At 34.8% G+C, this 25,699-nt stretch overlaps 2 protein-coding genes across 2 annotated transcripts in view; one reads left to right on the top strand and one right to left on the bottom strand.

Annotated features, from left to right (window-relative positions):
• LOC110442165 overlaps positions 1-17,148 on the top strand; it is a 29,584-nt gene extending 12,436 nt beyond the window's left edge. Inside the window, exons 2-5 of the mRNA XM_021485635.1 lie at positions 8,805-8,915; positions 12,750-12,809; positions 13,391-13,597; positions 15,062-17,148. Of these exons, the coding sequence (XP_021341310.1) occupies positions 8,805-8,915; positions 12,750-12,809; positions 13,391-13,597; positions 15,062-15,333 (650 nt within the window). The 3' untranslated portion in view covers positions 15,334-17,148. The remainder of the gene's footprint in view (positions 1-8,804; positions 8,916-12,749; positions 12,810-13,390; positions 13,598-15,061) is intronic.
• A 3,703-nt stretch (positions 17,149-20,851) lies between these two features.
• LOC110442164 (heat shock 70 kDa protein 12A-like) lies at positions 20,852-25,523 on the bottom strand. The gene is made up of 4 exons (XM_021485634.1): positions 25,395-25,523; positions 23,501-23,531; positions 22,107-22,845; positions 20,852-21,846 (listed from the first exon to the last, which is right to left on the bottom strand). The coding sequence occupies exons 1-4, from the start codon at positions 25,521-25,523 to the stop codon at positions 21,843-21,845; spliced, it is 903 nt and encodes a 300-aa protein (XP_021341309.1). The 3' UTR covers positions 20,852-21,842.
• Between the last annotated feature and the right edge of the window lie 176 nt (positions 25,524-25,699).

The following is a 25,699-nucleotide window of genomic DNA, read 5'->3' as shown; positions in this document are numbered from 1 at the left end:
GTATCACATATACACCATCACCACATATACAATGACAAGCATCATCAGTATCACATATACACCATCACCACATATACAATGACAAGCATCATCAGTATCACATATACACCATCACCACATATACAATGACAAGCATCATCAGTATCACATATACACCATCACCACATATACAATGACAAGCATCATCAGTATCACATATACACCATCACCACATATACAATGACAAGCATCATCAGTATCACATATACACCATCACCACATATACAATGACAAGCATCATCAGTATCACATATACACCATCACCACATATACAATGACAAGCATCATCAGTATCACATATACACCATCACCACATATACAATGACAAGCATCATCAGTATCACATATACACCATCACCACATATACAATGACAAGCATCATCAGTATCACATATACACCATCACCACATATACAATGACAAGCATCATCAGTATCACATATACACCATCACCACATATACAATGACAAGCATCATCAGTATCACATATACACCATCACCACATATACAATGACAAGCATCATCAGTATCACATATACACCATCACCACATATACAATGACAAGCATCATCAGTATCACATATACACCATCACCACATATACAATGACAAGCATCATCAGTATCACATATACACCATCACCACATATACAATGACAAGCATCATCAGTATCACATATACACCATCACCACATATACAATGACAAGCATCATCAGTATCACATATACACCATCACCACATATACAATGACAAGCATCATCAGTATCACATATACACCATCACCACATATACAATGACAAGCATCATCAGTATCACATATACACCATCACCACATATACAATGACAAGCATCATCAGTATCACATATACACCATCACCACATATACAATGACAAGCATCATCAGTATCACATATACACCATCACCACATATACAATGACAAGCATCATCAGTATCACATATACACCATCACCACATATACAATGACAAGCATCATCAGTATCACATATACACCATCACCACATATACAATGACAAGCATCATCAGTATCACATATACACCATCACCACATATACAATGACAAGCATCATCAGTATCACATATACACCATCACCACATATACAATGACAAGCATCATCAGTATCACATATACACCATCACCACATATACAATGACAAGCATCATCAGTATCACATATACACCATCACCACATATACAATGACAAGCATCATCAGTATCACATATACACCATCACCACATATACAATGACAAGCATCATCAGTATCACATATACACCATCACCACATATACAATGACAAGCATCATCAGTATCACATATACACCATCACCACATATACAATGACAAGCATCATCAGTATCACATATACACCATCACCACATATACAATGACAAGCATCATCAGTATCACATATACACCATCACCACATATACAATGACAAGCATCATCAGTATCACATATACACCATCACCACATATACAATGACAAGCATCATCAGTATCACATATACACCATCACCACATATACAATGACAAGCATCATCAGTATCACATATACACCATCACCACATATACAATGACAAGCATCATCAGTATCACATATACACCATCACCACATATACAATGACAAGCATCATCAGTATCACATATACACCATCACCACATATACAATGACAAGCATCATCAGTATCACATATACACCATCACCACATATACAATGACAAGCATCATCAGTATCACATATACACCATCACCACATATACAATGACAAGCATCATCAGTATCACATATACACCATCACCACATATACAATGACAAGCATCATCAGTATCACATATACACCATCACCACATATACAATGACAAGCATCATCAGTATCACATATACACCATCACCACATATACAATGACAAGCATCATCAGTATCACATATACACCATCACCACATATACAATGACAAGCATCATCAGTATCACATATACACCATCACCACATATACAATGACAAGCATCATCAGTATCACATATACACCATCACCACATATACAATGACAAGCATCATCAGTATCACATATACACCATCACCACATATACAATGACAAGCATCATCAGTATCACATATACACCATCACCACATATACAATGACAAGCATCATCAGTATCACATATACACCATCACCACATATACAATGACAAGCATCATCAGCATCACATATACACCATCATCACATATACAATGGCAAGCATCATCAGTATCACATATACTCCATCATCACATATACACAATTTTCGAGCATCATTATTATATCACTAATGCACAATGACAATCATTTCATTCAATATACAAGTTAAAATTAAAGCGACGATATCAAATGTTACAAGTGCCTATAGTTACAAAGCAGCAGTTAGGAGCACATCGTATTCGGACATAAGTAAATTAACAACCAGACCAATTACATGATTAAATTGGTCAGTTATATTTACAATGTATTGACTAATATCTTCATCGAACTTTTCAATAAAATCTTGCATTTTTGTTCTCTTTCTTGTTTTCTCTCTCCGTATACAATACAGTTTACTAGTCAACATTGATTGATAGTGGACAGTATGAGCCGGACAACAGAGATCCAAAATCTGAATTTAAGTCATCAACACAGGTCAAACGATCGGAAAAGCATATGGCAAAATCAATATATTTGTTTACATATTTACGTGTAAATTTCGCCAATATTTTTATCACCGCCGACTTTGCCACTTCGACTTAACTATGTAATTTATAAAAAAAAATGTCAACTAATCGATTTCAAAAAACTATTCATGATTATATAATAGCTTTGCCCTGTGCTATGCCTTGGTTATCATAATTGTCAAATACACTATAAGTAGCATACAGTGTATGACCACGGGCTGTAAACGAAAACGTACTGTAAAGATTAACAGTATTAACGCGAGACGTATCTGTAGCTAAAAGGCAAGGTAACTCGTCCTCTGTGATATCTACAAATGTTTGATACACACGTTATAAATAAGAATAAGATAAGACCTTTATTTAACGTTTTTGCACATGTCTCACGGGAAAATGATCTAAAATGTTACATGTACATGTGTATTGACGCAAGATGTAACTACAAAGCTTTACAGAATGTCTCCTTAATACCAATAACGTGACAATCATACCCAAGTTCAGATTAACAAACTATCAATAAAGGTTCACAAACGTTAGATAAGTCTTAAGAAAGGTTACCCATCTCTATAAAGTTAACAAAAATTGAAAGTTCCAACCATATTTAAAATCTTTCTCCTCCCTCCCTCAATCCTTCTTTCTTCTTATTCCTCCCTCGTTCCTTCTCCTCTTCCATCTCTTTTCCTTGTTCTCTTTCTGTTATCACTCCTCCTTCCCTCATACCACCCCCTTCCATCTCTCCACTTTCCTCTTCACTTCTCCTTCTCTCCGAAACGCTATTATTTACCCCCTTCCCCGCCTGTTTCCTCTTTCTCTGCCTTCTTCTCGAATTCATCTTCTCACTATCATCTAAACAACATGAAACCTTATGACAACACAGTCACAATATAATAGAAAAATGGAAAACAATTTACCACAAATATCTTCAACTTTAGTTCAAGGGCTACTTGTTCGCATAAGAAAATTGAAATCAATTTGAACATTGCAATACATTGCTATTATCTGACATAATTATTCAGGAGTGTTTTGTCTACTTTCCAGTTGATAAATCATGTTATACCGCACAGGAACGCTATTTTAAATGCATTTGTTTTCATGCAGGCTTCTATCAATTGAATTTCATTGGTATTTGGTCGTTATTTTTCATTATTTCCTGATTTCAACAGTACTTGCAACGAAACATTTCTCATATCTAACACAATTTTCCACTTTCCAAAGTGCTAATCCATTCCACTTTCGTCTTGACAAATATTTGGAAGCATTCAGTAAAGATTTCGATTCCTTTTGAGCGTTTCATCGCATAAAACCCAAGTAGATATTGACCGAAGCTAATTCGGTTTCGTATACATGTCTGTAACGGCTTTCGTGTTAGTTTCGTTTCGCTCTGTGAATTGCTCTTTACAAAATAGCGCCATGGAATATAAATCGTATGTACGGGATATTCGTGACACTGTTGTTCGCTATGTCGTAATTACACATGCATTTTCTAACAAAATTTACTGGATTCGTCCTTACATGTAATAACTCGATTTTGTTTAGAGTAAGAGTTTTGTTGCAGTAATTTTGAAGTGTCGGTGTCGATACATATAACAGGCATAGCACATGTAGACCACTAGCAGAGTGTGGTTTTCATTATGACTTTATTTCTAAGTGTAATGTTACACATACATGTAGACCACTAGCAGAGTGTAGTTTTCATTATGACTTTATTTCTAAGTGTAATATTACACATACATGTAGATTGCGCTTATATGGAAACATGATATATCATGTTTCGTAATAACTACAGACAGTAATTTGCTATTACCGAAACGGATCCGTTTTGAGATGCGTACACCATTGATTTTATCTTTACTTTGATATTGGTTTTTCTAAATTACTCTAGGCTCTGTTTGGAATACTGCAACATGTTATGTTACAGGATGCGGTAAGAGAATACATCATTTTAATCAGTTGCTACATTGTATCTTTCTTGATTATTTTCAGGATGTATAGATCTTATTCCCAGAAAATGCAATACGCTTATCAAGATGACCGTGTTATCTACATTTTACCTTACTCAACGTTATGCAACATGATTCTTGTCTCTTAAATTGCAATCATCGACATATTCTTGTCAGATTTTCTTACACGGAGAGTGTGCAAGGATATCTGACATTTTAGTCAGATATTTAATGTTTCTGCAGTGAAATTCACGACTGCCAAATTAGCGCCATGCACAATGTATATTAGTCTATTTAACTCCCACGTAGCCCTATATAATAGATAAATATAACTACACGTTTTCTTGCTGTGATTTAAATCCTGTTGTGGAGGGAAATAAAATGAAGAAATTAAAAACGAAGGTATTGAAGACTTGTAAGATTTACGATAACACACCCTGAAAAAAATGACGTTTTCACAATAAAGAGAATATTGATATCCACTAAAATAGTTGTTCTTCTGGGTCAGTAGGGTGTCCATGGTGATGAATTTAAATTTGGGAAAAAAGGCTGACATTGACGTTCATTAGAGATCACAAGAATCAAATATGTAAAACGAACTTATAAAACATCGTTCTGTATGAGGGATCAGGAAAGTTTCTTACGCTGTTAGACTAAAGTATACAAATGAGATCAAAGTTCAATAAGATCGACACTTTATAGTTGAACTAGGGAGTAGTCTTTCCGTATTTGCTGTAGGTCGCAATTTGTCTTGCATTACGTTAAAGTACGCATTACAAAAAGCACAAACAATTTCGGTAAGTGTTTCCTACAAATAGGCGATATAACAGAACATTTTTTTGTTGTTGATTGTTAATTTCATATGCAGGAATCTCCAGAACGAAATTAGAAAATCCCCGCAGGCTACAGACAAATCCAATTTTCAGTTACATTTGCTGAAATAGAACTCAAAAACCAGTGTAAACATATCGATTTGTACCATACGCCAAAACCTGCCTTCAGTTTTTCTTTCTTTATCTAGTAACCCGTATCTCATTCTGATATATCTTATGAGGAGATGAAATGTACGTGTTGATTTTGGAGCTAACTATAGTTATATAGAGTTCAAGTTTAATTTTTTATTTACATGTCCAGCATATACATTTTTACACTGTTACAATTAAAACACATTTTAATACAGAGAACGAATTTAAGCCCAGCCAAACACAAGCATATATAATATGAGACAGATATAAGATAATTGTTCAATTATAAAACAATACAATTTCATGTTAAAAGACAACCCCTCCTCCTACAATACAGTTGGTTAGATACATTCGTTTGTTATTCAGGACAGTTATAACAAATACAATTTCTTTTCACCATCAAGATTGCTGCAGCTTTATAATAGAACAGGATAACGACATAATAATGATTAGTATTGTACTAATAGCTTGCCATACTTCTACTCAAAGTTTAATAATTTTGAGGTAAAAAACGAATTCCAGATCGGTACATTACTTCTTGTTTATCCTCTGAAACTTTTTTCATTTTTTTTATCCGCGTAATACACAGTACGTGTAAACATGTATTCTACCTTGATTGTTTACTGAAAATGACGCACTTTGTTAGATTGCAAGAAAATTTGTGGATTTAATGAAAAGTCTTGTATATGCACAGAAGTATATCTAATTTCCTTTGCCCCCTTTTCAAACTTTTTTGTAATAATACTTTTACGGGTTTGATATCGATACATACTGTAAAAGTAATTGTTTTTGCTGACACAAATTTTTGCGTATCACGTAATTTTAGCAGTATTGCTCTTCGAGAAATTAGTGCACTCATAATATATGCAATACAAAAATACATATATAAACAGGATCATCAAATAGCGCAGCGAGACTTTAGGGCAAGAATAAAAGATCGAAAATTACTAAAATGACGATACCTCAAAAATGTTACGCTTGCAGTATTCCGTTTTTGTTATTGATGTGTATACTTTTGCCCAATGTTATTCCGCAGCGTTTTTTATCCCTAGATGATGTCACTTTCCGTTACTAGACAAACCACCGTGTATTTTGCATTTCTCGTGGGATCCAAATACAAGCAATTTAGATATTGAAACAAAGCAAGGAATTCGATTATTTTATTTACTGAAGAAGCTTTAGAGAAAACTGTTTTATATCGAAGACAAGGTCACGCTATTTTTATAAAGTAAAAGAAGACTGCTTTATATACAAAACTAGGAATTGTTTTTCCATATTTATATTTTATTGGTTTCTTTTAGCTACAAAGCGTCTTTCAACACTTCCATCTATATCTTGGTAAATAAATAAAGCCATACTGGACTTCCTAATGTTAAGTATTGGTCTACGAATGAGTCATAAGTAATAAATAGATGGGACAGCGTATTTTTGACATGTAGAACACAGCAGCGTATAAGTACATTACGATGTAAAAATTCCCATAAAATAAATGAAGATACAATGGATATCACAGTCGAAGCCTAATAAAGTCATAAAACACCATGCGTACACCATAACTTAGATATAACACGGTTTGCCCTCCTAAATGACACCACTGATCGACTTTCCTGGTTAGCCTCGTTTGTCTCTCACTCAAACCCAGACTCCCTTATTCTCACAGGATTTAGAAACACCGGCAATTTCTATAGATTTCCTGAAGCTATCTTTTTATGTATTTTCTTTTTTAGGTATTTCCTTGTGTGATCGAGGAAGAATTTGTACGTAGCCCCGGTTTTGTATGTTGGATCTGTTTTCTCGTTGCTTTTCCTGGCCATACAACTTTTTAATTGTTATGGTTTCAAAATTGATCAAAATTTGATTCCAGTTAAGGTTACAAATCCGAAGTACGGTATGATTAAAAATCCATTTATTTCAATACTTGCAAACTGGAAGTTGCATGGATGTTTTGCAGATGTCGATAACCTTATCATTGTGAGAGATGCTTTTGCGATATTCTTTCCATTTTATTCATATTGAACATTTTCTATGTATACATCATTTTGAGAGATGCTTTTGCGATATTCTTTCCACTTTATTCATATTGAACATTTTCTATGTATACATTCAAACATTCCATATTACGGCCGTATTCATATTTATGTATACGTCATTTGCAGGGTTGCAATAAATCTGTACTACATTTGTATATTTCAATTGGCTAAAAAGTAATATCATATCAAGAATTGTTGTTGCCGGTGGACCACAGTGATGTTATTGATACTGCTTCAGTGGAAGATGCATCTAAAATTGGCCGTCACATTAATCTCCTTTGGTTATTAAGTCTTAATGGAGGAACATTATATGTTGTGATTGGTAATTAAAATATATCTTTAAAAATGATACCGAAGACGTGCTCATTCTCTCTGAATTCTGTTAGACAAAATTTGTTTGAATCGATTTCATTCCTGTTTTTATCCACCTATATTTGGAAGTACAGATAACCCGTTAACATGGTTAAAACCCAGACTTTCAAGCCGATTTAGCGACATACAAGTCACCTCAATACAAGCTGGTACATATACACTTGTTAGCTGTTATTTAACGTTAATGTGGGTAAAAGTACGTTCACAAGTCGCCCAGACGACAGGGAACAACATGTAACAGACATTTATTTATTATTTATTGGCGTATTTGCTGTCTGAAGAGGACCTACTGTTTACAGTTATCACAAAGCTGCTATTTTTAATGTAACTTGTAACGAGTATATGTATCATGACCAAAACACACTGAGAAAAGATAGATTTGTTTCGAATGTTTGAAGGTTAATATTTGCCGTCTACATATTCCCGACGTTTAGATTTTTCATGTCAGCAATTATCATTTCGGTAAGAATAATTGAAGCACAAATGAGGAAAGATTAGATGTTATTTGTGTAATATTTAATTCTAAACCACAATTGGTAACAGAAGTTTAAATATCATTAGAATTTATTTTTACTCACAAACGTCTTAATACACTGTAATGAGTTTTTGTTTTATAAATTGCAAATAACCTGTAACACTCATTATAAATTCATTGTTTCGGTGACCACAGATGAGCGATATTAACTGTACTGTACAGTTAACATAACACACCATGTGTCTACTGTATTCTGACGATGTACAATGTTACTCTGTGTTACAGGCAAGGAGCCCCGGAATGCAAGTCTTTGTACCATAGTCATCACAGCTTACGAGGAGTCGGAGGACTTAATGACCTTTATATCACAGGTGTTCTCCGCCATAGATCGTACAGGTAAAATATATTTGCAAGTGTTCTCCACCTAAGAACGTACAGGTATAGTATTTACACGTGATCTTCAGAGACAGGAACATTTACATTTCAACTGGAAGTCCCTATCAGATAAATCTGCGTTCGTCGTTTAGACTCAGCTCCCTCAACACACACCGCAACTTGTGTCAACTTGATTAAAGTTTCCCACACTACTTTAAAACAGTCATCGTTCGCTCATTATAGAAGAAACATGGATTAGACGAGAACGAAATGAAGGTTTACCGATCTGTCTTGAACTTGCTTTCTTGTCAAAACTGCTATAAACGTGATTGCAAAATGACTTCAGAAACATGTTGATTACATTTTTTCTTCAAGCACAATCTACAATATGCTTACATTCCACGCTACTCATAAGAAAATGTCATTGTAGGAAAATATTCAGTTCTAATGCTTACGAATATAATTGCTGTATTTGATGTCATTGATTATGGCATGTTGTTCAAGCGCCTGGAATATGCTTACGTCTGTTGACGCATTGTCCTGGATCCAATAATAATTTGGGACAAGAAGCAACGAGTGGCAACAAGCATTGCTGTTTCAGATGACAGAACGCTTTATTTTACGTGTTCTGTTTGTACAGAATTTGTAAAGGGGTCAACACAGTACCGTTTCCTTTGAAAAAATAGACATATCTGTCGTGAACACAAACTCTCTAATCTTTATTTTGCCATGAAACCAAAACACGAAGTGGCTAACGGTAGCATCTATTTATGAATCAAATAAACCGATTCTGAAAGCCATAGTAGACAGTTTTACTGCACAAAAGGAGTCATCAGTGACAAAAGGGCAAAAGGTTGAAAAACCAGACGTAAGTATTCCAAAGTGTATGTTAAATATAGCAAAGAGCAGAGTGGTGTGTAAAACCCTGTATCACGTCACAAATGGACAACGTCTGGCTGTTACATGTACAGATCGTTTATTCTCAAATTGGTAATTCATGTAAAATATGTCCCAGGTACAACGTAAAAGTTCAGAATGTATTTAGTCGATGCAGAAAGTCAAACATACTATACATTTTTGTAAGAACACATGACACTTGTGACAATTTCTCAGTTCCTCTAAATTCTTAAAAAAAAAAGAATAAAGGGGTGTGTTACTTTCGACTCAATGCTTGTTTGTTGGACATCTGTGTGTGTTACGTTAGACTCTTTACTTGCTTGTTGGACATCTGCGTGTTACGTTCGACCCAATGCTTGTTTGTTGGACATCTGTGTGTGTTACGTTCGACTCTTTACTTGCTTGTTGGACATCAGTGTGTGTTACGTTCGACTCAATACTTGCTTTTTACACATCTGTGTGTGTTACGTTCGACTCATTACTTGATTGTTGGACATCTGTGTGTGTTACGTTCGACTCATTTCTTGTTTGTTGGACATTTGTGTGTGTAATGTTCGACTCAATACGTGCTTGTTGGACATCTGTGTGTGTTACATTCGACTCAATACTTATTTGTTGGACATCTGTGTGTGTTACGTTCGACTCTTTACTTGCTTGTTGGACATCTGTGTGTGTTACGTTCGACTCATTACTTGATTGTTGGACATCTGTGTGTGTTAGGTTCGACTCATTTCTTGTTTGTTGGACATTTGTGTGTGTAACGTTCGACTCATTACTTGCTTTTTGGACATCTGTGTGTGTTACGTTCGACTCAATTCTTGCTTGTTGGACACCTGTGTGTGTTAAGTTCGACTCAATACTAGCTTTTTGGACATCTGTGTGTGTTACGTTCGACTCAATATTTGCTTGTTGGACACCTGTGTGTGTTAAGTTCGACACAATACTAGCTTGTTGGAAATCTGTGTGTGTTACGTTCGACTTATTACTTGCTTGTTGGACATCTGTGTGTGTTACGTTCCACTCAATGCTTGCTTGTTGGACATCTGTGTGTGTTACGTTCGACTCAATACTTGCTTGTTGGACATATGTGTGTGTTACGTTCGACTCAATACTTGCTTTTTGGATATCTGTGTGTGTTACGTTCGACTCAATACTTGCTTGTTGGACATCTGTGTGTGTTACGTTCGACTCATTACTTGATTGTTGGACATATGTGTCTGTTACGTTCGACTCAATACTTGCTTGTTGGACATATGTGTGTGTTACGTTCGACTCAATACTTGCTTGTTGGACATCTGTGTGTGTTACGTTCGACTCAATACTTGCTTTTTGGATATCTGTGTGTGTTACGTTCGACTCAATACTTGCTTTGTGGACATCTGTGTGTGTTACGTTCGACTCAATACTTGCTTTTTACACATCTGTGTGTGTTACGTTCGACTCATTTCTTGTTTGTTGGACATTTGTGTGTGTAACGTTCGACTCATTACTTGCTTTTTGGACATCTGTGTGTATAACGTTCGACTCATTACTTGCTTGTTGGACAACCTGTGTGTGTTAAGTTCGACTCAATACTAGCTTTTTGAACATCTGTGTGTGTTACGTTCGACTCAATTCTTGCTTGTTGGACACCTGTGTGTGTTAAGTTCGACTCAATACTAGCTTGTTGGACATCTGTGTGTGTTACGTTCCACTCAATATTTGCTTGTTGGACATCTGTGTGTGTTACGTTTGACTCAATACGTGGTTGTTGGACATCGGTGTGTGGATGAGATGCTCACTGGTACTCTATTGAGTGTTTTAAAAGAATGCAATATACAGCTTCACGCCGTGTTACGTGTACAAAGAAACGACCACATAACCTGTAACACTCATCATAAATTCATTGTATCGGTTACCACGGAATACGTTTTTTGTGGTCCTTCATTGAAATTCTCCTTGTGTACTTTACGTTCAGTCGAGACCACTAAGATCAGTGTTTAATGTCTCGAGGAAAATGTTTCAAACTAACTCCGTCACTTTCAGAAACCTATGTTTTAACAAACCAGCAAAATAATTGTTTGTAGGTGTTTTGGAAATTATAGATCTACAATTTACCTCTACATGATCGTACGAGGCGATTTTTCTGTGGCTGTCCATATAATCGGCCATTTCCGACCTTTAATGTTGCTCACGGGACATGTGAAAACCATGATTTTGATATGTTGCCTCATTACATCACTCGTTACTTCTGTTTATTTCTTCCTTATCTCTCTTTTCGGAGGTGTCTCCCTAGAAACCTGTGGTTAGCCCGTATTCAGAATGATATGACCGACAGGAATGCCATGCTTTGCCTAAGTGATTTTTATTTCTGTGAGATTGCACTTTAAAGACATTGGTAACGTTATGACCTGAGCTGTTGTGTGGATGTGAAACTCTGAGCAAACTCCTGTTTGTAAACAGTATTAAAGAAACACTTAGCTTTCATTTAACAGTAAAACAGCTCCCTGAAGTGTCTTCCGATAAAATTGCTTACGAAATGCCTTCAAATAAACACGAACATCCGTGTAACGAATGTACAATTTTATGATAACAAAATATATATAATCATAACACAAGTTATGTGACCTCACGATAGTGTGAGGCTCACTGGTTCCACTCATAATGATGGTATTATAGGGAGATGTTTGGGCAATATCTGTTTTATAGGAATTGATGAGATATGATTTGTTTGGATGGATCGTGACATGTTGATAAGGGGTGGTATACCACTGAAAGCACGTGCGCAATTAAAAAACAGATAAATAGCTTAGAACAGAGATATCAATCCACGCAAACGAATTATACACATTTATAATTCATTCTAATTGTGTTTAATTTGAACATACGAGAAAGGTTGTAAGTGCCATCGGTTCGTATATCCACAATTACAGAAATGTTTATTAAGAATCAATAATGGAATATGTTTTTGTCTTGTAGCACTCGGCTGTACAGTGTGTATCAGCAGTTTTATCATCGGTCTCCTGGCTATTGTACTCGGTAAGTTAAGCTCGCTGACGTCACACGTCAAGTGTACCACGTATTGATTTTCCCAGGACATTGACATAACCATGGATTATGCTACATGTTCATGTCACATCTCCAGACCAATCACAAAACCATGCATTGACTCAATCTTATGAGCCATTTTTATGCTATGCACAAAACCATTGGCAAGGTTCCATGTCAAATTTCCGGACACTTGAAAACAAATTAAAAACAAATTAAAAATTTAAACCTGACGACTATGTAAATTTCTCATTCGCACACCTTTCAACCAATGACAAAACCAGTACTATGACCCATGTCACATTTATAAATCTTTCAGAAAATAAATTCATATATATTTCCTATTCAATCGAGCTCAAACCGTAGCTTTTCTGAAACCATATACGCTCAAACTATAATTTTAGGGGGCAAATGTGAAAAATAAATGTACTTATTATGAAATGATGTACATTTTTACAAGTTCCACGAAAATTGATATCGCTAGTATTGGAAAACAACTTGTGTGTCAGATTTGTGTTTAATGCTTTATTTTTCTTCTAAACATATTTTCATTTATTTTTTATAAACTTTAGGAATTCTACGTTACGGTGCGTGCCCCTGTGAGCCATGTGTCCCTATGTTCCTTGCAGTTGGAGGATGCGCACTGATGTTACGGGCAATATTTCAAGTGTTGGGATGGTGCTGCAATAGTCGGAAGACGTGTGACGAAACGGAACCGGATGTACTTCAAACTCTCCACAGTATTCTGGGAATTTTAGTTTTGTTTTGGACAATACCAGGTAAATCAATCTTATTCACCAAGTGTTTTTAACGATTTAGCAACCAAAAGGAATGTGACATTTACATTCATATTTTTGACGTGGTATGATATACTTATGCATTTTTCTCAATCGAAAAATATATCTTAAAAATTTAAAAACGAATTGTACTACATATATTATAATGATATATGAATACAAATTTACTTTGTCAAACATTGATGTTCTCTTTCTTCAAACATGAATATATGAAAAATATTGTAAATTGGCATTTGGCGTTCCACATGTCTTAACATTGATTAACTTAAGCTAAAGACGCCTATGAGAAAGACGATTGACAGTGTCACAAAAATGTTGAGAGGGCTCATTTCTGCTGAAGTCCATTCATATGTTCCTGAGTGTACAATTCAGTTCCTATATGCATTTATTCAAAACGTTTATCAATCAAAATTGTTTTAGATAATCGTGTTCAATCATTCGTATTGGACTTAATTTAATGGAGTATCACATTGTCACTAACGATCAGAATGTATGTTGTCCTTGATGACACGACAACATTAAGACATACTTCGATTTTAGAACAGCTCTGACATTACATTCGTAGAGGTTATGCTCTCTTAAGCTGTGAAATATGAGTGTAAAATGATAACTGGTTCTAGATAATCCACAGACACGATAAGACAAGTATGAGCAATATAGGAGTTTTTGTAGATGAGAGGTCTCTATAAAATGGTGCCATGTGATTAAACGTGGGGGTGTTGAATATTTCCTCTTTTTTTTTTTAAAGAATTGAATGTATATTTGGTTGCTTGCATGCCTGATGAAGGACAACTGGAGTGAGCAATGTATAAATTAAGACAAAATTTAGCAACCAAATAGGTATTATTATATTTATATAACTTGATCTTTGTAAACAAAGATATGAATTAAGCTTTTGTCAAAACATTCAATGTTTATATAGCATTTCCTTGTGGGCTCAAACATTACAATTACGACATCATGCAGGTATTACGTCAGAAACAGGAACAACAATTAAATTATCACTGAAAATACGAAGTAAGGAAACACACATTAAAACATTTAGTATTTCGATGCAGAAACCCAATCAAGTTAAACAGTGCATTGACCATATTACCATTCCATCCACATAGGATCAACAGAAAGACTACTAATGTCTTATGGGTTTAGAAACAGAAATGTAGTCAAAAGGAAAATATGCCTATACAACCCTTACAGCAGATAAAATATTCTAAAACTAGTATGTCATGTTACCGTGCTAGAACTTACAAGGTTACGGACAACCAAATGGACTGATGGTCCACCATCAGAGTAAACCACCGCGTGACGTAAAATTGATATTTGAAACACATAGTAAGAAAATCAGACGGTCATTATTGACACTATGTTTTCCTTATATATGGTACATTCACAGTTGTTTTCATTCCTTATCATTTTTAATAAAGCAACCATAATTTCTGTTTGTAGGGATCGTGTGGATATTCGGTATCATCCACAAGGTGGACACAGATCACGCAGAGAGTGTGAATTACTGTGACTACGTGTTGTACTGGTTTACTGTATCTTTCCTCGGTATCATCTTCCTGGTCCTGCTCCTGCAGTCCTCGCTACTCATCGCCATGTGTATCGTACACAACTATATGTACAGTCACACGGACTACTCAAACTTCGACAACGACGATAACGAGGTCAGTGGAACTATAGAGGACCATCACATATCGTCAGAAGGCACTGTATGACGGGATAGATGCCATTTTATGTCGGGATTGTTCCCAATGTACGATGGGTTGTTCCAACTGTATGACGGGAATGTTCGCACGGTATGAAGAGAAGGCTCATATTTTGTGATGAGATGGTTGTTACTGAGGTATTTCATAGAACATGCGGCTTTCCGTGTATCAAGACAAAAGCACATACAATCTACATCAACGTTATGCATGTTGCTTCTACTACATCGTAATGGCATTATTTAACATCATTGCAACGACGAATAAGTACACTGACCTTAACTTTGTGCATATTAAAGACGTAAAGTTGATCTAGCTGATGTATTCTTTGATAATACGGCTGAATTGGCAATGGTATTTGATATTGCAATGCCGTTAGAATATGCAGTGACATTCAACTCTCAGTATTGTAACAGCACGTGAATATGCTATGGTACTACAGTATAATAGTGTCTATGATTCAACAGTGTTAGGATGCTTATGGTTCTACTGTAAGAATACTTATGATGTTAACTCTACCAAGAAGCATCTCTCATAATTCTGTGTCTCGTGGTGGTTCCGCCGATTGGCAATCCTGAATATTGTTTGATTTGTGATGATAACCCTAAGTACTGTAACATTCGTGATCCGTGCGCCCAGCAGTTACCATGAACATTGTGAGAATGATGATGGTTACTCTGAACATTGTGAGAATGATGCTGGTTACTCTGAACATTGTGAGAATCATGATGGTTACTCTAGATCAGAACATTGTGAGAATGATGATGGTTACTCTGAACATTGTGAGAATCATGATGGTTACTCTGAACATTGTGAGAATCATGATGGTTACTCTAGATCTGAACATTGTGAGAATCATGATATATCCCCCTGGTGGTTTTCCCGGCTCTACGCTGTAAGAAGACACCACGCAATGACACAATACCGCCAGCATTGTCATTAAATGATATTGTGTATTTTTATTTTTTTTTGTCATATGCAAAGTCATTATATCATAAGAATATGATAGATGTTGATATTTAAAATATATAAATGTAAAAGTTATATTCCCACCTCGTGAAAGAGGAATTCTCTCTTGACACAATGAAGCTTCCTGTACCCACTGTGAAGGATATGTTCGTAATTACTTGTATGGCTACCAGTATCACTGCCAAAACGTTAGTTTCTAATTGGAAAATTTGTTTGTTTTTCGATGACTTTAGCGTTGATAAATCATTTCTATAAGAAAACATACTTTCCTGGAGTTGTATAAAATATAATAAGGATGAAATCAACGAAACATAATCAACAAACAGAGTACTTGATGTAAAAGTTCACCAGGGCCAGACTGGGATTCCACAGTTGATGTGTGTGATGCTCTAGTAGAAGGCGGTTTAATTTGTGACACCTTTATCGTATGCATACCGATATTCTACAGGTGATGTGTGTTATGTTCTGGTGGCGGGCGTTTCCACCGTGTGACGCTTGTAGAGTACGTCACACACAGCGTTAGAGTTAGACATTGGTAACTAATAGTGTTCTGAACATAATTAATATCTCCTAGACATCAATTGTAATTAGAAAATGAATTACGGAACTAAAACTTTCAAAACTGATAAAACTTGCCTCGTCAATGTTTATTTAATTGATGTTTAGCTGCTCATCAACAATGTTAATGTTTATTGATTTGTGACTCAGTGCGCATCATCAGTTTAAATGTTAATTAACAAACGTATTTGATAACTTGGTGCACACTTATTGTTCAATATTAATTTATTTGATGACTAAATGTTCATCAACATTATAAATGAGTATATGAAATATTTATATTAAAACAAATGTATTCGTTATTTCTACTTTTTTGTTATATGTAACATATTTTTTGTGGTTTATATTTATTGCTTTGTACAATAAAGGATACCATGTCCGTATTACATCGTTATTAACGCTATCGATAATTCATACAAATGCTTTGGAGAATGTGTGTAAGTGATTAATGAAAATGATCGTAATTATTTCTGAATTATATTTTTACTTATATCATTAGGAAATTTTAAGTACTGCACATTAAAACCATTTATTGATAGGTTGTTATGACAGCAACGACAATAAACTTGTTTATGGTGTCACCTGTATATGTAGAAGTAACAAACAGTAAACATAATAACATAGTATAGCTTATCACAACTCAAAGGCAGATATATGTGTCAGGGGAAATAACTCCATGAGGGTTCCTAACAACATGCTTTAATATTTCGAAAAACAGAAAATGATATAACACAGGTATGCATTATGAAGTAAAATACAAATATTAACCAATTCAGATACTATGAACGATTTTAGCACAGGCCTTAATGATGCCCATTTTGTATTGTTTAAATATTGAACTTCATGAAGCACAATGTAATATGTATATTAATAAATAAAAATGTATATGTAATAATGTTGTACAGCAGATGGAAATTAGTATTAAGTGTCAATAAGGGATACACTGTTTAATACCTTAACATGATAGCCAACTGGAAGGCATCCTTGATATTCAGGGGTTACGCTCACTTTTGCTCTCTGCACCCCTGGAATATGTCATAGCAAAATGGATGGCTCAGTGTGCGCCACTTTGTAGATGAGACAAGAAGACTACTTCGATCCATTAATGTACATCAAAAGAATCTCGCGGTCGAGTAACGGTAAAAACTGGACATGCTCATCGCTCGTTTGTAATCTTCAAAGGACAGGTATCAGCCTAGCGATTGGTCAGGGTATTGTACTGGAGACCAACAGCTAACTTTGTGCCTTCAATTATGCTATGATATATTCCAGGATGTGATATTCAACTTATGAATTTTATCCGGAACCTTACAGATACAGGGTGTATAGAGCGTAAGTGAGCGTAACCCCTGGAGTGTCGAGGATGACTGGAGGCAGTTATACATTTACTCCGAATGATAAATCGATGTACATTTCACAGTATAAACATCATTTATGATTTTGTGATATGATGTAAATTAAAATACAAAAAACAGTTTTTACGCAAGGTCATCGAGACTGATTCAGCGTCTGAAAGTATATCACAGTTCAATATTGTGTGTCTTTTGTGATATTATCTTCACAGTTCTTAACTGTTAATTTCTGGTTGTGTTTTGGAGTATGACTGTCAGGTTAATTGGCAGACGTAATGACTACCACAGGAGGCTTATCTAAGGATTATAATACTTCATTTTACATCATTTTAACATTGATTATGCTATAAATTGCAATTTCATTCAAACATATTTCGTAGTGCATGTTTCATATAAGTTTGATGGAGCTGTGTCACAAACGCTAATAAATGTTAATAAGGTGCGCATCAAACCTTATATTGACGTCCATTTGATATGTCTGGGTGGTTTCCTTTAACTCATAGTGCATTTTACATAAACTGTATTACTGTACCAAATGATTGAACAGTCAATTTTGCAAGAATAAGGTCGTGTTTTCTATAGGTATTAGCTCCGTCAGACATCAAATCGTAAACCATTCGGGAATTTTCGCTATAATTTAACTTGGTGTCACGAGATGATTTGTCTCGAAAAGTTCTAACAAACTGCTAAAAATAGAAAACAACAAAACAACTGTTATGTTGGACGAAATCATACGTCCGACGTTTGTTCTTCATAATGTCTTTATAGCTATTTAACAGACCCATGGGTCAAATAATTATAAGATTGGTAATAACATGTGTAGTATAATATAGATATAAATACAAGTTAAACAACAACAACAGTACATTGTTGAACAGTAAGCGGCTAAAAAGGTTTGCCTTTCACCTGTTCCGGAAACCTTGACTGAGTGTAGCACATAATATCTAAACTACAAGTATTTATTATAGTTTAAACTGTTTTAGCTTCTGATGAAAATATCTTCAAAATGGGTTGTAAAACAAATTTTTCACACTTTGTCCTAGATCCAAGAATTCGTCCTGGTATATGATAAAAGTATAAACAATGAGATAAGAACTAAGAGGCTATAGTCACACATTTAAAAAGTAAAAACAGTGTCTAAGTATTACCGTCTACACCCCAGACTAGGTAGGTTAAATTGCTCATAGACATTTATATAAGGTATATCATCAAAATATATTTTAGCTTGAAAACTTAACAATATTGAAAACATTCTTAGGACTATTTCCAAATACGTATTGAGAGTGGACAGATAGAGTGACCCAATTTCAGAACAGTACTGCTTCTGAAAAACTGTTTGCATGAAAGTTTAAAAATACCTAACATTTCGTTTCTTTTAAATAAAATATTTCTTCTATACACTTTAAAACATTAAGTTGAAATTAACTACACACCCAATGTTTTCCACACGTTTAACTTAAAAGCTCTCTGTTACCAAGGACCTCTTTGTGTCATATCTGATATGTATACTAGTATATATAGGTCTCATAAGTAATAACGACAATATGAACAAATGTAGGCACTGGAAACGAACAAAGAAATGCCTGATGGCTAAGCATTACTTAAATAGATACATAAGTATTGAAGAAATAACGACAGCTTTGACAAAGGAATCTGTAAAATGTTTAGGACGATCCGCCCGATAAATAGAGGATCTTTCATGAGTGACCATGTCATTGAATTTATTAAACAAGTTCAATAATTTGATATAAGAGGAGCCTTCATGTGAGAGTCATATCAAACTATTGAACGAGTATAATAAATTTAACATGACATAGACACGAATGTAAGATTCTATTTATCACATAACATTCATTATTTTGGAAAAACAATTTAAAACACAATTATGTGTTCTCGTCTGATTATTTATTTAAAACCCAATGTACTACGTTCATACTATTGTAGTTTCAGACTTATTTTTCACCTTTTTTTTTTAAATAATGAAGAGTTTAAAATGCAATAATAAAAATAAATAAAAAAAACAAAATACGCATTTCAAATTAATTCAAAATAACTATAAAAGGATCACGAAGTATAGGTAATAAAAGTAGTAACTTTAGTGGCGTAGGAATAGGTTCCCACGGTTTTGACCCATCGCAGCACCTTTAGATTTTTTTTACACATGTGTAATATTGTATAATATTTATGACATGACTGTATGATATAGTAAAATGGGTCGATATAGTAGACTTCCAATTTCTCTTTAACATATTTCAGTTTATTATTTTTTTTCCATTTTTAAATGAAGAAGATGACTAACAAATAGTTTTGAATATATAGCAGACGTTTTATCTTTTGTTTTTCGTATCGGGGCTGCAATCATGTTGCCATTCATTAATAATAATGGTTTTGTTGTAAAATGTTCATCGTCGTGCCTAAAATATTCGCGATTTGTCCTGATTCATTATACTGTTATTCATTTGTATCTGTGATTGGAATTTCTTAAATAAATAAATAAATATTCAACATTTGATATTGCGCCCTATCTAGCTAACATAAGCCACTCTCAAGCGCTTTACAGTACATAGATAAACAATTAATACAATTAGCATATACATTAATCAATACATTTTTTAGGGCTAACGAAGTTCTAATTAATCAAAATTTTACAAGTTAGAGGATACGTTTTAAAATAATAATCCGAAAATATTTTCATACCTTTATCTTGACTTACAAAAAACCCAAACATAAAGTTTGTTTGTTTTATTATTATCCTTTTAGAATATCTTGATATATAACACAAATCATTCTACGAAATTATTCGGAAATATTGTCAGACACCTAAGCGATATGTGGTTTTTGCAGTATATCATTTTTTTAATACAGACACAGTAGAAAAAGAGTCAATCGTTTATTTTAGGATATGAACTTATATAAACATCTTAAGAAACTGTTTGATGATTCGTGCAAATGCTTGTTATTTTAATAACCAATAAAACAGAGTGAACACTAGCACAACAACTACCGAAATAATATTTACAACTGATAATTGCACGGTATTACGTTTGTCCTGTCTGCCACTTGAATACTGTATAACGCTTATATTTCGGGATTAATATTTCCACTTTATTGGCGGTATGGGGAAAGTTTTCAAGCACAAACAACAGAAATGTTTCTGTTAGAAAATCAGTTATACCTAGCTTTTGATGACCTGTCATTAAATTAAAATCCCATTTATTTGCTTACAGATCGAAACCGCGAAGATTTGACCCCCTTAATGTTAAAGCGCTTTACATGAGAGGAAGAAATTGTTTATGAAGAATACACACATATAAATACGGACCTGAACAGAATGCAAATATCGTCATGATATAACATCCATACTACGTACGCGGCTATATCAACAGTTTTCTGTGTCGTTGGACCTATGACCTACATCAGTAAATATGATATTTTCAAATGTTTAAGCTTCCTTGTCACGGAAAACATTTCTTGTACATTCGACAAGCAAATGCAGAGAGACGTTCACTAGTTGCATCAACACGGACACAAAACGACAGACAGGGGGATAAGGCGTCTTCTGTCAGAAAATATATTATGTACACAATTGCGTTTGGGTCGAGACCGGTCACCTCCTTTCGTGAACTCAACCTCCTATTGCATTTACCTGAAATAGAGAGATAGACAAATTTTTTTTTTCCGAGAGTTTACGTTAACCAGATAAGTCTTTAACTCCATTGTTAGAATAAAAAGTATATAGTTTATCAAAAAAACGGGTTGTATGAAAAGAGTGGAATGTAAGTGTTAACTTATTATATGATGGGGTGAATCAAAAAGGAGTTTTTCAAAGTAGACCTATGTGCTATATTTAGACAAAATTGCACTGAAAATTGACATAAGGAATATTACATTTTTGTATGTACTTACATATATTCCATCTGTGTTTCACAGACCTGTCCAGTCTCCATGTTTATTGCCTGTAAAGTGATGCATGTCCTACCGAAGATAAGGGTTTGTTCTATCTCCATCATCGCCTTCTTCCTGTCGAAAGTGAAGGATGTCTGCATCACTCCCAGGGAGGCACAGTCCTCGTCGTCGGTAAACTTAGGTTCGGGTTGACACGAGGCGTACACTGTACACTCTACTGTGCCGGAGCTGGAGGTAAACAGTGTACACACATGTGATATCCTTCGGTTTTCAGGAATCTGTTCACCCCTTTCGATGTATTTGAAAAAAACATCTTTGCATCGAATGACCCCGTCAATCACCACCAGCTTGTCTAACGGATGTCGAGTTTTGTCAAACTTTGGCCAGTGTTGAACACCATAAGTACATCGCGCTTCGCTTTTCATTGTCTTTGAAATGAAAATGAAGAGAGCTGCCCCTTCAACAACAGCCAAGCTTAGTTGACATGGCACGATAACTTTCTTCTGAGGGAACCTTTTCCTGATGGCGCTTTGCACAAGTTTACACTCCGAGAATTTGCCAACCAGCAATATGTATTCAGCTCCTTTTAACCGATGAGCATGCAGGATCCTCTCGATGCCTGTTTCAATAGCTGTTAAAGTCTTTTCAAACAATCGTCGGATTTGTTCCAGACTGAAACGAAGCTTTTCCCTAGGACCAATTTCGACACTGCCAGAAAATCGCCTTAAATCAGTGACCTCTTTATGAAATAGGAAATACAACAAACAAAGAAGGCACTCAGGATTTGATAATGTCAACTTTCTACATGTTTTATGTATGACGTAACAGTGGGTGTTTAAGCTCATATAACATTTCAACAGAAGCAGTTAAGATATTGGTATCGATTTTTTTACTGCTATGTATGTTACTGATTATTTAATTACATATTTCTCAAGTAAATAAGCAAAAAGGATTGTTTGTGTCAAGAGATTCGCATGGATGCCATCTAGATTGATAAACGAAACTGGTCAATTTTCAAACTGAACTTGTACATGCATATATGCACTGCTTTTAGAAGAAACATTTTAAATCTATTTCGAAAGTGTCAATTGTTGTAAACTATTAAGATATTCCAATACATGCTTGGACTACTAGCTAAACATTGCATATTGCTAAAGCGTGAAAATGTTCATCTTTATTTTTTCCCCAAATTGATAAGGTTGTTTCCCGAGACAAGAAACAAGCCGGCGTCCATTCAAAGTCGCTAAATAAACTAGGACATGGCATTAATCCCTATGACCATACAGTATTTACATTCCAAAATAAATTGAGAATTTCACTTACATTCCAAAAAGTCTCACTACAAGATATTATAATTTCAATATGAAGACTCAAGATATTTAGTTGGGGTTTACCTTTCGCCATGTCCCGAGGTGAAAGACGTCCCTACAAAAAGGAAGGAAGTAATTAGAATGACTACGAATATAGGCGTACCAGTTAAAACAAAAAAGTTTTATAATAAGTAATACAGATAAACACAAATGAGATGCAAACTACATATACACACTATCATCAGTAATTATTTACTACTTTGTACGTCTGTATACTGATAACTTATTTCTAAATGTAACGTGTTAAACCTTTACAATTGGAAAGATTCTTTTCAAAGAGGACTAATTCATAAGAATAGCCAGGTAGTACATGTATTAAACATACAAGCCAGTAACTTGAAATTTAAAGTTCATTGAGACATATGACGAGGAGGATTTCATCTTTGCTATAGTTGTGCTTATCGCTTTATTATTGACTGTATGCATTTTGTTGTGAAATCCTTTACTTCAAAATTAACTGAACTGCATAAATTACCCATCAGTCAAAATATATGAAACTTGCATTTAATTTAAAAGAAAATATATAACAAATGTACTGTGCTCTGATATTTCATTGACATTCAAAAAAATAAATCACATTATAAGCATTGCCACATTGTGAAGATCGTGGAATGTGTCCACCCTCAAGAAATTGGAAGCTAGGCATGGCATGAACCTTCCCCACATTGAGCTGATAACTGATGCTTGTAGAATATAAACTATTCAGCATGTCTGTATAATGCTACCTTGATTACATACACATCGTGATAAATTTGCCTTAATTTGCTTTTAACAAAGTGCCACTCAAGAGAGTCAAGCAGCCCAGACTTACGACAAAAGGTATGAATAAACAAAAGGCATGCACCAGTACACTCGTGTTACATGCACCAGTACACTCGTGTTACATACACCAGTACACTCGTGTTACATACACCAGTACACTCGTGTTACATACACGCAATATTGCATTTACAACAACAGAAGTAGCGTCGTCAAAGGCATTGTTCTGTCTGTGACGAATTCATATGAATCGTAGGATTGTACATACCAGCTCGTAACACGAGATGAAAAGTTCGCTAAGGTCCAATGGCTAGGAGGATCTGAAACACAATGCTAGAATGTATGCTAAATTTGATTTTGATGTGAAATCAATGTTTCAAAACATTTGGAACATTTCATTTAAAACAGAAAAAAACTAACATGTATACATTTTAAAATTAAATCTTGTATAAATTACTATTTGTCCAAATGCGTAGAATGTTGCTAAAATTCAAGCTAAAATTGACGCAGAGAAGATATACCCGATAGGTTATAAGGTTACAGTGCTTGCGGTATCATCAACTGATACAAATAGAAAATAAATAAAAAATATATATATCAAAAACACCGCTGCTTACTTTTGTCACAAAACGTCACAAAAATATTGAAAAAAACATATAAGTTATATATATATATTGTTTTATAAAAAAAAACAATATGCATGGAGATATACAAATCTAAAAAAAGCCTATTCAAATCTTGTGATGTTACATGATCACAGTAAAGTGATTATCATGAGATTTTTACCATATACTTGAAAATGGTAAGGAGCAACTCTTTGATGCACATATTTAAGGACTTATTGGTTTTACTCCGTTTCTTCTTGTTCTCCTTCTTCTTCCTCTTCTTCTTATTTTTATTATTCCGCCTTCAAAGGGTGTGTGCAAATGACCTTTCATTTTCCGACCGGTCATCAAAGATGGCCGCCACAGCCTCTGATTAGTCGAAATTTAAATACTGTTCGATTTAGATGAAAATTGGTATATAGGGGAATTAGGGGACTGGGAATTCAACTGCATTGGTTTCGTTACCATAGCAACCACACGGAGGCTTATGATTGGTCGAAATTAAGATATAGTTCGAATTTGTTGAAAATGGGTATATATGGGTATTAGGGTACCTCGAATTCAACGGCATAGGCCGCTACGGCCTCGGATTGGTCGAAATTAAATGATGGTCGATTTTGATCAAATGTCATATGTAGGTCTATTTTTGCACTGCGAACATAACTGTGGGGGTTGGGGGACATCGGTAATGTTCCCCTATTACAATTAGTACTTGTTTAAATCTGTTTTTCTTCGCCAAAAGAGATATAGACCAAAATTCAACTGTGACAGCACACTAGTAATTCATTTTCGAACATGACGGAACACTTCTCAATTCTGAAAAAAAGCAGTGTTCAGAAAAGGCACATCAGTGGATGTT

This window comes from Mizuhopecten yessoensis, unplaced genomic scaffold (assembly GCF_002113885.1).
Source record: "Mizuhopecten yessoensis strain PY_sf001 unplaced genomic scaffold, ASM211388v2 scaffold716221, whole genome shotgun sequence".
NCBI classification, from domain to species: Eukaryota; Metazoa; Mollusca; class Bivalvia; order Pectinida; family Pectinidae; genus Mizuhopecten; species Mizuhopecten yessoensis.
This window is presented reverse-complemented; position numbering and strand designations above follow the sequence as displayed.

Excerpts from the sequence above, each read along its gene's own strand:
- LOC110442164 (XM_021485634.1), bottom strand. The coding sequence starts at position 25,523 with ATGTCCCCCAACCCCCACAGTTATGTTCGCAGTGCAAAAATAGACCTA. Across the intron at positions 23,532-25,394 it reads CCTATGCCGTTGAATTCGAG|GGACGTCTTTCACCTCGGGA; the intron begins GTACCCTAATAC and ends TCCTTTTTGTAG. Across the intron at positions 22,846-23,500 it reads ACCTCGGGACATGGCGAAAG|AGGTCACTGATTTAAGGCGA; the intron begins GTAAACCCCAAC and ends TATTTCATAAAG.